A 13,342-nucleotide genomic window follows, 5' to 3' on the forward strand; every position below is an offset into this window, starting at 1 on the left:
CGATACCATAACTTCAAATATAAAAGAATTCTGATATCTTGACCCAATATTTACATGGAGTCAAATTGTGCGTGTGTGTGTGCGCGTGCGTGCGTGTGTGTGTGAGTGAGAGAGAGAGAAAGTGGAGAGGTGGGTGACAAGTAAGTAGGTACAAGAGCTGAAGCAACCGGTAATCGTGTAAAGACCACAGAACACCAAACAAATCTGTTTTCTCTGTTTGCTGACAGTCAGTAACTCAAGGAAGGTCATAGGTGGGGGAACATGGCTAGGGGAGTTGTCAGGTTTCCTGAGTCATGGAAAATGCACCCAGTCTTTAAATCAAAACTTCAAAATGATTTCAGCATTTTTCAGAAAAACATATACTACATTGCATAATGTGCCAATGATATTTACCTGATTATCATACTTCAAAGATTGAGTGCCAACGAGGAACCTGATGGCATCAGTTTCTGCAGTCTGTGGTGCTAAAGCACGTGCCTGAAAATTAAAAATTAGTCTTGTAATTGCATAGGTTTGCTTTTTGTCAACTATAAACATAGTAATCATACCTTCCAGTTTTGTATTCAACTTTGTAAAACAACTGTCCAAAGCTGATAAATACCCATTGTTGGGGAAGTGAAAATGAAGGCATGTTTCCGACATATGCTGCACTCTGCCTCAAAGAGAGAGCATAAAATGGGTGTACAATAGAAGAATGTCAACATGTGGCAGTCTCCTTTGAGTATCCTGCCAGACAGAGGAATTACATTCAGGAGAAAACTGCAACTACAAGCAAGATTGATCAACCTTGCATTATTATTGCACCAGGCATTAGTTTAGCAGACAAGAGAAAGACCTAATGTTGGACAGAACTACGCACACACAGATGAATAATAGCAGAAGCGATACTTTCTGAGAGCAATGGAGAATGGAACAGCAACTGCAAGAGATGTAAAAGAGTTTTATTTATTTGAACATGGACCTATTTATATATTGTTCTTTGGAAATCCCAAAGAACTTTGTCATTTTTCAATCACCTTTGAAGCATTTTACGCTGTTATGTAGACAAACACAGAAGCCAATTTGTGCATTGTAAGATCTACATTCTGCAATGAGAAGAATGACCAGATAATTTGGCCCAGAACTTCCAATCTGGATCAAAGTCCCTCGGCAGGATTTTACACCTCGCTCATCCTGAAACCAAATTCCTGCGAGCAGTCAATGGACCTTCCCATTGCCCGCCCCTCACTGCTCCAATTCCCATGGCGGGCAGGGCAGTAAAATTCCAGCCTCTATTTCTGACCAAGATTACACAAAGGTCACCTACTTACCTTCCTCAGATTTTACAGGCCTGTTGTCCAATGGACAGTGCAGCAATATTCACAGGGAGCAGCACTGAGAATTTGTGTGGAAGCCATGCTCCCTTTTCATGACATTAGCTTCTGTATTCCAGGAGGTAGAAATTTTAAAGGTCCCAGAGTGTCAAGTGAGGAGTCTGTGTGTCAGTTTTATAATTACACAGGAAATGGATTAAAACTGATTTTAATCCTTGTAACTTTTCTTGGGTAATTCAAGAGTTCCCAAGGGTTTCAGAAGCAGATTTCTTGCCCAATGGAATCCTAACTGCAAGTACTAACTCACTTTGTAAAATAATTACCCAAGAAAAGTTACAAGGATTAAAATCAGTTTCCACAAGAGTAGACGAGTACTTGCCCATTGGGAGTCCCAACTCTCTGGGCAAATTCCACATAGTCGGTGCATCAGAACTGACAAGGGATCCCCCAGAGCATCTCGGGGGCGCTTCCAATTGGTCATTGGAAAAATGCTAGAATCAATATTAAGGATAGTTGCAGGGCATTTAGAAGATCAAAATACATTTAGGCAGACTTGTAAAAGGGAAATAACGTTTGATAAGTATATGAAAGTTCCTTGAGGATGTAACAAGGAGGAGGGAAGAAAGAAAACCAGTAGCATATTTGGATTTCCAAAAGGCATTTGATAAGGTATCACATAAAATACTTTTCTGTAATGTACTTTACGAGATTTGGGTATCGTCGGCTGGGCCAGCATTTATTGCCCACCCTAACTGCCATTGCAAAAATGGTGGTAAGCTACCTTCTTGAACCACTGCAGTCTCTGTGGTACAAGTATACAGCGAAAAACCGCACCGATCTCCTCAGAAGGCAAACACGGGACACAGTGGACAGAGTACCCTTCGTCGTCCAGTACTTCCCCGGAGCGGAGAAGCTACGACATCTTCTCCGGAGTCTTCAACATATCATTGATGAAGACGAACATCTCGCCAGGGCTATCCCCACACCCCCACTTCTTGCCTTCAGACAACCACACAACCTCAAACAGACCATTGTTCGCAGCAAACTACCCAGCCTTCAGGAGAACAGTGATCACAATACCACACAACCCTGCCACAGCAACCTCTGCAAGACATGCCAGATCATCGACATGGATACCATCATCACACGTGAGAATTCCATCCACCAGGTACATGGTAAATACTCTTGCAACCCGGCCAACATTGTCTACCTGATACGTTGCAAGAAAGGATGTCCCGAAGCATGGTACATTGGGGAGACCATGCAGATGCTACGACAACGGATGAATGAACATCGCTCGACAATCACCAGGCAAGACTGTTCCCTTCCTGTTGGCGAACGGGCATTCAGCCTCTGACCTTCGGGTAAGCATTCTCCAAGGCGGCCTTCACGACACACGACAGCGCAGAGTCGCTGAACAGAGACTGATAGCCAAGTTCCGCACACATGAGGACGGTCTCAACAGGGATCTTGGGTTCATGTCGCACTATCTGTAACCCCTGTGACTTGCCTGGGTTTGCAAAACCTCACTTACTGTACTGTCTGGAGACAATACACATCTCTGTAACCTGTGATCAGTGCTCCTTTCACTCACATTGTCAGCCACTTCAGGTCTTGAACAGCAGGTTAGGTGTAAGGATTCGCATTCTAATCAGTAATCTCTAAACAGTCTGTGCTTTATATGCTCTGTCTGAGGCCAGAACTCTCCATTCACCTGACGAAGGGACTAACCCCGAAAGCTTGTGCGTTTACTATCAAATAAATCAGTTGGACTAAAACCTGGTGTTGTCAGACTTTTTACTGTGTACAAGTATATCTACAGTGATGTTAGGGAGGGAGTTCCAGGATTTTGAGTGACAACAGTGAAGGAGCAAGACAGGATGGTGGATGGCTTGTCAGGGAACTCCAGATGATGGCATCACCATATACTTGGGGCCCTTGTCTTTCTAGATAGGAAAAATTGTGGGTTTGGAAAGTGTTGCCTAAGGAGTCTTGGTGAATTCTGCAGTGCATTCTGCAGTACACACTGCTGCCACTGTTCATTGCTGATGGAGGGAGTGAATGTCTGGTGAAGGGGAGGCAATCAAGCAGTTGCTTTGTCCTGGAGATAATTCCATTGCCCTCTTAACATGTGTCTTGTAGATAGTGGACAGGCTTTGGGAGTCAAGAGATGAGTTATCCGACATAGGATTCCTAGCCGCTACCTGTTCTTGTAGGCTCAGTATTTATATGGCTGGCCCAGTACAACTTCTAGTCAATGGTAACCCCCAGGATCTTGACAGTAACCAAAATGTTACTCCATAAGATAAGAGTTCACGGTGTTGGAGTGATATAGTAGCATAGATACAATGGGAATCAATGGGTATCAGGGGCAAATTCTCTGCTGGTTGGAGTCATACCTGGGACATAGGAAGATGGTTGTGATTGCGAAGGGTCAGTCGTCTCAGCTGCAGGAGTCCCTCAGGGTAATATCCTAGGCCCAACCATCTTCAGCTGCTTCATCAATGAGCTTCCCTCCGTCATAAGGTCAGGAGTGGGGATGTTCGCTGATGACTGCACAATGTTCAGCGCCATTCACGACTCCTCAGATACTGAAGCAGTCCATGTTCAGATGCAACAAGGTCTGGACAATATCCAGGCCAGCGCTGACAAGTGGCAAGTAACATTCGCGTCACACAAATGCTAGGCAATGACCATCACCGTTAAGAGACACTAACTACTACCCCTTAATATTCAATGGTGTTACCATCACTGAATCCCCCACTGTCAACATCCTTGAGGTTACCATTGGCCACAAACTGAATTGGACTCACCTCCTAAACACAGTGGCTACAAGAGCAGGCCAGAGGCTAGGAATATTGCAGCTAGTAACTCACCTTCTGACTCCCCAAAGCCTATCCACCATCTACAATGCACAAGTTAAAAATGTGATGGAATACTCCCCACTTGCCTGGATGCGTGCAGCTCCAACACACTTAAGAAGCTTGACACCATCCAGGACAAAGAAACCTGCTTGACTGGCATCACATCTACAAACATCCACTCCTTCCACCACTGACACACAGTAGCAGCAGTATGTAAAAACTACAAGACACACACCAGCAATTCACCAAAGATCCTTAGACAGCACTTTCCAAACCTACAAGCACTTCCATCCCAGACAAGGGCAGCGGACACACTGAAACACCACAACTTGCAAGTTCCTTTCCAAGCCATTCACTGTCCTGACTTAGAAATATATCACCGTTCCTTTGCAGTCACTGGGTCAGAATCTTGGAATGCCCTCCCTAATGACATTGCGGGTCAACCCACAGCACATGAATTGCAGCAATTCAAGAAGGCTCACCGCTACCTTCTCAATGGCAATTAGGATGGGCAATAAATGCGGGCCAGTCTGTGATACCCATGTTCCACGAATGAATGAAAAAAAATAAATTCAGGCAAACAAACAGGAAGTAGTGAGTCATGATGAATTGGGAATTTGTCAGGTTGGCAAACTGTAACTTTGTGCAGTAACCCAGGAATCAGTGCTGGGGCCTCAATGATCCACATTAATGACTGGAATGAAAGGACAGACGAGTGTGAGCAAATTTGCTGATGATACAAAAACAGATTGAAAAGCAAGTTGTGAAGAAGATTCAATGAGTCGCCAAAAGGATATTAATAGATTAAGTGATTGTACTCCATCTGGCAAACATTTGTTCAATGTGAAAAAATGTGAGGTTGTCCACTTTGGCAGGAAGAATTAAAAAGGAGAACATGATTTAAATGGAAAGAGACTGCAGAATTTTGCAATGTCCAGGAATCTGAGTGTGTTTGAACATAAATCACAAAAGTTAGCATTCAGTTATAGAAAGCAATTAGGAAGACAAACAGAATTCTGACAAATATTCCAAGTGGGATGGAGTAGGGAAGTTTTGCTACAGCTGTACAGGGCACTGGTGAAACAGCGGATATAGCTACATTGGAGAAAGTTCGCCAAACTGATTCGTGAGATGAGTGAGTTATCTTATGAGAAAAAGTTGACATGATTGGGCCTATACTCATTGGAGTTCAGAAGAATGACAGGTGATCTTATTGAAACATAAGATTTTGAGGGGGTTTGACAGGGTAGATGCTATAATTGCTTCAGCAGTCTTCAACTGCCAAGACCCTCAGCTCTGGAATCTGTGGAGGAAACTATGCTGCCTCTCTCTCCCCTTCAAGACATTTCTTAAACCTAATTCTTTGATTCAGCTTTTGGTCACCTGTCCTCGTGGATCATGTGTGGATCCGTATCATTCTTTTGTTTAATGATGCTCTTGTGAAGTACCTTAAGTTGTTTAAAAGTGCTCTATAATTAGAGATCATGATCATAATTTATTTTAGAAGCTAAGTGCGATTGGAAGGTGACAGAAAGATTGCCAAATTTTGTCTTCTCCATCAAATAAGGTTTTGCTTCTTATTTCTTGAAGTGTAACAGCTAGAAAATTGGGATGGATTATTATCTTTATAATATAGTGAAATGGATGGATGGACAACATTTGAGCCAATCAAGAACTCGTGATTCGAAATCTTGCTTTTGTGAAACACTTTGGCATTTTTCTGCATTCCTCAGGAACTTGCTAAACAGATTACTTTTAATTAGATAGTTAACAGAAATATTTATGAGCATTTAGGAAAATAATCCATTGTAATTATTAGAAGGGAGTTGAAAGCCTCCATCCTGCCATTAGAACTAATGCTTTTTCTAAAACATCAATAATGTTTTTGATATGTTCAATAACTTCTTCCATAAAAATGATAATTACCTTCAAGAATATCAAAGAAGTGACTTTCAAAAATAGAATAACTTTCAATAAGTAATGGGGTATATACTTGAAAAAGAAAACTTTGCAGGACGGCAAAACAGAGGAGTGGGACTAATTGGACAGTTCTTGCAAAGTGATAGCACAGGTATGATAGGCAGAATGGTTGCCTTCTGTGTAGTATGATTCTTTGGAAAAGTAGGAACATTGTGGACTCTATATACATTCCTCCAGTTGCAAACAAAGCTCCTTTGCTTAGAATCTTGCTCTAAATGGTGAGATTTAAGGTTTCGACTAATTATCCTAAAAGTCTAGACTAAAATATTTTGCTACACAGGAAATCATACAAAGTATCAAAATGTAACAGAACCAAAAGTTACATTAACATTTAATGTATTTAATTCAGAAGTACACTTTCAGGTTTATCATGAATGTGTCACATCACAAGGATAACCAATAGTGGAATACACCAAACAAATGCACTCTGACTCAGGATGCACTTCAGTGAAATGTAGAATATACACAGAAATGTTATCACATTTAGTTCAAAATTCTTGATTAACAGAGTGTCATTGGTACAAGTGGTGGCACCCCTCTGTCATGCAAATGAATTAAAATCATCACAAGACAATTTTATTTCCAAAGCAGTCTTCCATTTTCATTGCCAGTTCCAATGTTTTTGTAGTAGATTTTCAATTTCAGTGTATTAGACCTCCGGGTGAATTTGGGCCTAAAGAAGTCAATGGAATATGTTCCATTAATTTTGACACTCAGAATTGCTATCAAGCCAGGGGCATAACACGCTCTACTCAACATCTTAAACAATGGCTAACCAATCATATATGGTGGAGACTAGCAAATGGGTATTTTGGTTTTGCACAGCTTAAGAAAGATCACAACTTAACGCTGATTGGAAAGTACAATAGGCATTTATTGATTCATATCAGTGACTGAAGGCACCGATAAATGCTAAATTTAGCCTGCCCTCATCGAGAAGGGATAAAGTATTTTTGTCCCAGTGTAAGTTGAGCTAATGGTGCATGAAATTAAAGTGATCTAAAGTTCTTGTGAAGCATTTTGGGGTGTATAAATGCAAGTTGTTGTTGACATACATATAAATATTTCTCCTCATGCCTCAGAACTTCCAAGCTGGCAAGACAAATTTACTTTGGCCTACATTTAAGATCCAGGAGCAGGTTGTGAAGTGCATTTATGACCAAAAAAATGCAGAAGATTCCAAGCTAGAAGGAAAGCTTAAACACACTGGCCAGTTGCTCAGTACCTTGGTGGAGGAATTAGCTTCATAGTGGACAGGGTTGGGTGGAGCAAATAAACTGATCAAAGTTCCTGTATTAAATGGTGTGTTAATCAATCCAAACATTGAAAATATTGTGAATTAACACTTAAATAATCACCAGACAGTGCTCCAAACATAATGCATTATCAGAAAAAAGACTTGCATTTATATAGCACTTTTCACAACACTAAATGCCTGATTCCTCAACCAAATACTTTTGAAGTATAGCCACTGTTGTGATGCACAGCAAGATCTTAAACATAGCAAAGTATTAAAGAGCAGATAAGCTGTTTTTGTGATGTTGGTTTAGGGAGAAACATTGGCCAGGACAGTGTGGATAGCTTCCCTGCTCATTTTCAACATTGTGTCTTGAGATCGCATCTTATCAAACCAAGCAGACTTGAGAAACCAAAGTCCTGCTCCAAATTCGTACATTCACATGTACGTTTAAAATTTCATCCAAAAGACTGCACTTCTGACAGAACAGCATATCCTCAGCTCTGTACTCGTGTATCAGCCTTGATTTTTGTGTTCAACTGGGTCAAAGAGGTAATAGTGCTAGCTACTGAGCTATGATTGACACAAAAGTTTACATTGCAGGTGCAGAGAATAGTTGCAGAATGTGTCGTACTATCAGGAAAGTTATTCATTGTCTGCATCCCATCTGCCTGCACATTTCTGAAGCTAGATTCTTATCCCAGAGGTGGTCATGAAATTTACCCCACAGAATCGCTGCAGTGCAAGAGACCAATCGGCCCATCAAATCTGCACCAACAACAATACCATCTACCCAAATAACACCAGGTATTTACCCTGCTAATCGCCCTAACACTAACTGGCAGTTTCTTTTAGCATGGCCAATCAACATAACCACACACGTTTGGAGTGTGGGAAGAAACCGGAGCACCCAGACAAAAACCGTGCAGACACAGGGAGAATATGCAAACTCCACACAGTCACCTGAGACTGGAAGTGAACTCAGGTCCCTGGTGTGTGAGGCAGCAGTTCCATCATGCTGCCCATAATCTTTTAATTTTTGCAGCGATAATAGTTCTATGCAAAGTTCTGTGTGATTTTTAAAATTTATTAGCATCATAAGTAAGCTTACATTAACACTGCAATGAAGTTACTGTGAAAAGCCCCTCGTCACCTCACTCCAGCACCTGTTTGGGTACACTGATGCACTGCATGGCCAGCGCACATAACCAGCACATCTTTCGGACTGTGGATCACTTGGAGGAAACCCGAACAGACATGGGGAGAACGTGCAAACTCTGCACATGACCGAAGCCGAGAATCGAACCTGGGTCCCTGGCGCTGTGGGGCAGCAATGCCAACCACTATAGCACCATGCATGAAGCAATCCAATGTGTTTTTGGAATAAAAAAGACATTGGTGAAGGTTTGAGTCATTGGAAAAACTTGCTGGCTATTATGACCTTTTATCTTGTTTTTTTTTCTTGTATGATTACACCTTTTCAGTTAGGTGTGGATTTAAAGTGATCATTCTTGAAACATTGTGCATCTATCCGCAGGTGGGCAGACTCCGGATCAACAGAGGCTGACGGACACATTCAGCAGCCCCTGAATGACTGGCCCTGCCTGGGGACGTTGCATGTTGTCCCCACAACACCTGTCCGACATCCTAACCTTTATCATTCTCTTTCTCGGAATAAAAAGCCCCCTACCTGAAACTCAAGCCCATAAATGACGGGGGCGTCGTCTTCCATCTTCTCTTGTTTCTCAACAAACGACTCGCCTTTCTTTTTTAGAAAGAAAACTAGTCAAACGGAGAAAACAACGACAAACAGACCTGTTCCGCCCCTCGCCCGGTGGAAGATTTCGAGTCTCGCGGAACGGGGCCGCGCGGCTTCCCGTCCGGCCACTTCCGGTCCACACAGCGCAGGCGCAGATCTCCGCAGTGACGGAACAATTGGGGCGACGTCAGGTGAGGAGCGCGAGTGGGAGTCAGGAGGGCACGAACCTTAACCTACCGCAGCCCCCACCTCAACCCTCCAGTCCCCTGTCCCCCCCCATCCCCAGACCCCCCCCATCCCCCAGTCCCCCCCCATCCCCCAGTCCCCCCCCATCCCCAGACCCCCCCCCCCACCTCAGTCCCCCCCCCCACCTCAACCCCCCCAACCTCAACCCCGCCATCCCCCCACCTCAACCCCCCCATCCCCCCCACCTCAACCCCCCATCCCCCCCCACCTCAACCCCTCCCAAACCCCTGTCCCCCCACCTCAACCCCCCCAATCCCCTGTCCCCCCCACCTCAACTCTCCAGTCCCCTGTCCCCCCCCCATCCCCCAGTCCCCCCCCCATCCCCCAGTCCCCCCCCCATCCCCCAGTCCCCCCCCATCCCCAGACCCCCCCCACCTCAATACCCCACCCACCTCAATCCCCCAGTCCCCCCCCCATCTCCGCCCCCACCTCAACCCCCCCCAACCTCAACCCCGCCATCCCCCCACCTCAACCCCCCCATCCCCCCCCACCTCAACCCCCCCATCCCCCCCCCACCTCAACCCCCCCATCCCCCCCCCCACCTCAACCCCCCCATCCCCCCCCACCTCAACCCCCCCATCCCCCCCATCCCCCCCCACCTCAACCCCTCCCAAACCCCTGTCCCCCCACCTCAACCCCCCCAATCCCCTGTCCCCCCCACCTCAACCCCCCCCAATCCCCTGTCCCCCCCACCTCAACCCCCCCCAATCCCCTGTCCCCCCCACCTCAACCCCCCCCAATCCCCTGTCCCCCCCCACCTCAACCCCCCCCACCTCAACCCCCCCCAATCCCCTGTCCCCCCCACCTCAACCCCCCCAATCCCCTGTCCCCCCCACCTCAACCCCCCCCCAATCCCCTGTCCCCCCCACCTCAACCCCCCCCAATCCCCTGTCCCCCCCCACCTCAACCCCCCCCACCTCAACCCCCCCCAATCCCCTGTCCCCCCCCACCTCAACCCCCCCCAATCCCCTGTCCCCCCCCACCTCAACCCCCCCCAATCCCCTGTCCCCCCCCACCTCAACCCCCCCCAATCCCCTGTCCCCCCCACCTCAACCCCCCCCAATCCCCTGTCCCCCCCCACCTCAACCCCCCCCAATCCCCTGTCCCCCCCCACCTCAACCCCCCCCAATCCCCTGTCCCCCCCCACCTCAACCCCCCCCAATCCCCTGTCCCCCCCCACCTCAACCCCCCCCAATCCCCTGTCCCCCCCCACCTCAACCCCCCCCAATCCCCTGTCCCCCCCCACCTCAACCCCCCCCAATCCCCTGTCCCCCCCCACCTCAACCCCCCCCAATCCCCTGTCCCCCCCCACCTCAACCCCCCCCACCTCAACCCCCCCAATCCCCTGTCCCCCCCCACCTCAACCCCCCCCAATCCCCTGTCCCCCCCCACCTCAACCCCCCCAATCCCCTGTCCCCCCCCCCCTCAACCCCCCCCAATCCCCTGTCCCCCCCACCTCAACCCCCCCCAATCCCCTGTCCCCCCCACCTCAACCCCCCCCAATCCCCTGTCCCCCCCACCTCAACCCCCCCCAATCCCCTGTCCCCCCCACCTCAACCCCCCCCAATCCCCTGTCCCCCCCACCTCAACCCCCCCCAATCCCCTGTCCCCCCCACCTCAACCCCCACCAATCCCCTGTCCCCCCCACCTCAACCCCCACCAATCCCCTGTCCCCCCCACCTCAACCCCCACCAATCCCCTGCCCCCCCCATACCCTGTTCTCCATCACACCAATCCCTCAAACCTTCCACAGCCCAGCCTCAAACCCTGTGTGCCCCCACCCCACCATGTGACCCCTCAACACCTCATGGCCCAACTTCATCTTGCCATCCCAACCCCATCAACTCTCAAATTCCTCCCATTTTGTCTTCCAATTTCTCCCCCCACAATCACCCCCAAAGTTCCGTACAACAAAGATTCCCGCAATCCTTTACCCATTCTCCCAATATTGCTGTTAACTTCAACGTAACTAAAGATAAACCAGGGCTGGAAGCTGTGGTTTCAAACTGGGATTGGACCAGTGTGAGGTTGGGATGCTCAGGGTAGGAGACAGCCGTGGCCTGGCTGTTGCTGCTGATTTCTGTGATGGGAGGTGGGTGGACACTGAGGCGTCTGTCTAGGAGATGACTGGCTTCCGGACCATAAGTCCATCTGGTGATCTATCCCTTTCCAGATAGAGTTTGAAAAGCTGTTCAATTTTCCATTTTCACCATACTATTTCCACAATCTTGCCTTGAGCTATCTGGGGCTTTAATCTTCCGCTCTAACTTCAAGAACTGGTGTGTATGCTGCCTGTCTCCCATGGATCAACTATGTATGTTGTAGAAGGCTCCCATGTTGGTTGGGTAAGAACATAAGAAATAGGAGCAGGAGTAGGCCATCCAGCCCTTCGAGCCTGCCCCGCCATTCAATAAGATCATGGCTGATCTGTCGTGGTTCAGTTCCACATTCCTGCCCTGTCCCCATAACCCTTAATCCCCTCTCTTATCAAAAACCTATCAACCCGCGTCTTAAAAATATTTAGCAAGGCAGCCTCCACCACTTCAACGGGCAGAGAATTCTAGAGATTCACCACCCTTTGAGTGAAGAAGTTCCTCTTCAACTCCGTTCTAAACCGCCCCCCCCTTTATCTTGAGGCTGTGCCCCCTAGTCCTACTGTCCTTTCTGAGCGGAAAGAGTCTCTCCACCTCCATCCTATCCATCCCATTCATCATCTTATACGTCTCAATGAGATCTCCCCTCATTCTTCATCAAATTTTATATCTATTGCAAAGTTCAGAACGCACCAAATCTCCTTAGACAACACCTTCCAAACCCACGATCACCGTCATCTAGAAGGACAAGGGCAGCATGTAACTGGGAACACCAGCAGCTGAAGGTTTCTCTCCAAACCATTCGCCATCCTGTTTTGAAAATATTCCTCCACTGTGGCTGGTAGGCAATCCTACAGGTGTGTTTGAGAAGGTACTGGAGTCACAGACCTAGGACAAAGTCTGAGAGGTGACCTTTGAGCACATGTGATTTTACAAACAGATGGCATCTAAAATAATCCTCCAAATTTCAGCAAAATAATTATAGTCTATTACAACCTTGTTTTAAAAAAATCTTAGCTTGGTATGACAGTTATGCTGTTATATGAAGTTCCAGTTGTGCCATTTTGAATGTTCCTTGTGTGGATTGCTTTATTTTAAACTAATGTTATATAACATTTGTTTAAAATAATGTAAGGTGTATTTGATTAGGGTGTTACTGATTATGCATTGGATAATCTGCCAAATGTACTTATTTGTATTCCCCTCTCTGTTCTGCTTTTTGTTTTCTGAATTTCCCTGTACCGAGCAATAGGAGAGTAGCAACTGTGCTGGCACTACACAAGAAGTATGTTGTTACCAATATTAGGATTATAAGAAATAGGAGCAGGCATAGCCATTCAGCCCATTGCGCATGCTCCCACATTCAGTAAGATCCTGACTGATTTGATTGTGGCCTTAACTCCACTTTTTTGCCTGTGTCCCATAACCCTTCACACCATTGTCAATCAAAAATATGACTAAGTCAGCCTTGAACAAATTCAAATACCTGCTCTTAGTGGAAGAGAATTCTATCAACTAACAATCTTTAGAGAATAGAAATTTCTCCTTATCTCTATCTTAAACAAGAGACCCATTTTTAAACTGCCCCATAATTCCAGTACAAGAGGGAACATTCTTCCAGCATGTCAAGGACTCTTGGAATCTTATTTGTATCAATAAGACCATCTCTTCTGAAGGGGAGGCAGTGGCGTAATGGTATTGTCACTGGATTAGTAATCCAGTGGCATAGTAGTGTTGTCATGACCATAATCCAGAGACTGGATCTGAGGACCCTGGTTCAAATGCCTACATGGTGAAATTTGAATTCAATAAAAAAAGCTGGAATCAAAAGTCTAACGATGACCATGAAA

At 46.4% G+C, this 13,342-nt stretch overlaps 2 protein-coding genes across 3 annotated transcripts in view; one reads left to right on the top strand and one right to left on the bottom strand.

The window, feature by feature from the left end:
• eipr1 (EARP complex and GARP complex interacting protein 1) overlaps positions 1 to 9,222 on the bottom strand; it is a 63,677-nt gene extending 54,455 nt beyond the window's left edge. The window contains exons 1-2 of the mRNA XM_080192089.1: positions 9,085 to 9,222; positions 394 to 477 (exon numbers count right to left, since the gene is read on the bottom strand). Of these exons, the coding sequence (XP_080048215.1) occupies positions 394 to 477; positions 9,085 to 9,126 (126 nt within the window). The 5' untranslated portion in view covers positions 9,127 to 9,222. The remainder of the gene's footprint in view (positions 1 to 393; positions 478 to 9,084) is intronic.
• Positions 9,220 to 13,342, top strand: part of trappc12 (trafficking protein particle complex subunit 12) — a 66,758-nt gene continuing 62,635 nt past the window's right edge. Inside the window, exon 1 of one of the 2 annotated variants that reach the window (XM_080192088.1) lies at positions 9,220 to 9,344. The gene's annotated coding sequence lies outside the window, so the exon portion shown is untranslated. Of the gene's footprint in view, positions 9,345 to 12,198; positions 12,350 to 13,342 lie in introns of those variants that run through there. The other variant, XM_080192087.1, reaches the window with a different exon arrangement.

The sequence above is a fragment of the Carcharhinus amblyrhynchos genome, chromosome 7 (genome assembly GCF_965287045.1).
Source record: "Carcharhinus amblyrhynchos chromosome 7, sCarAmb.v2.hapA, whole genome shotgun sequence".
NCBI lineage: Eukaryota > Metazoa > Chordata > Chondrichthyes > Carcharhiniformes > Carcharhinidae > Carcharhinus > Carcharhinus amblyrhynchos.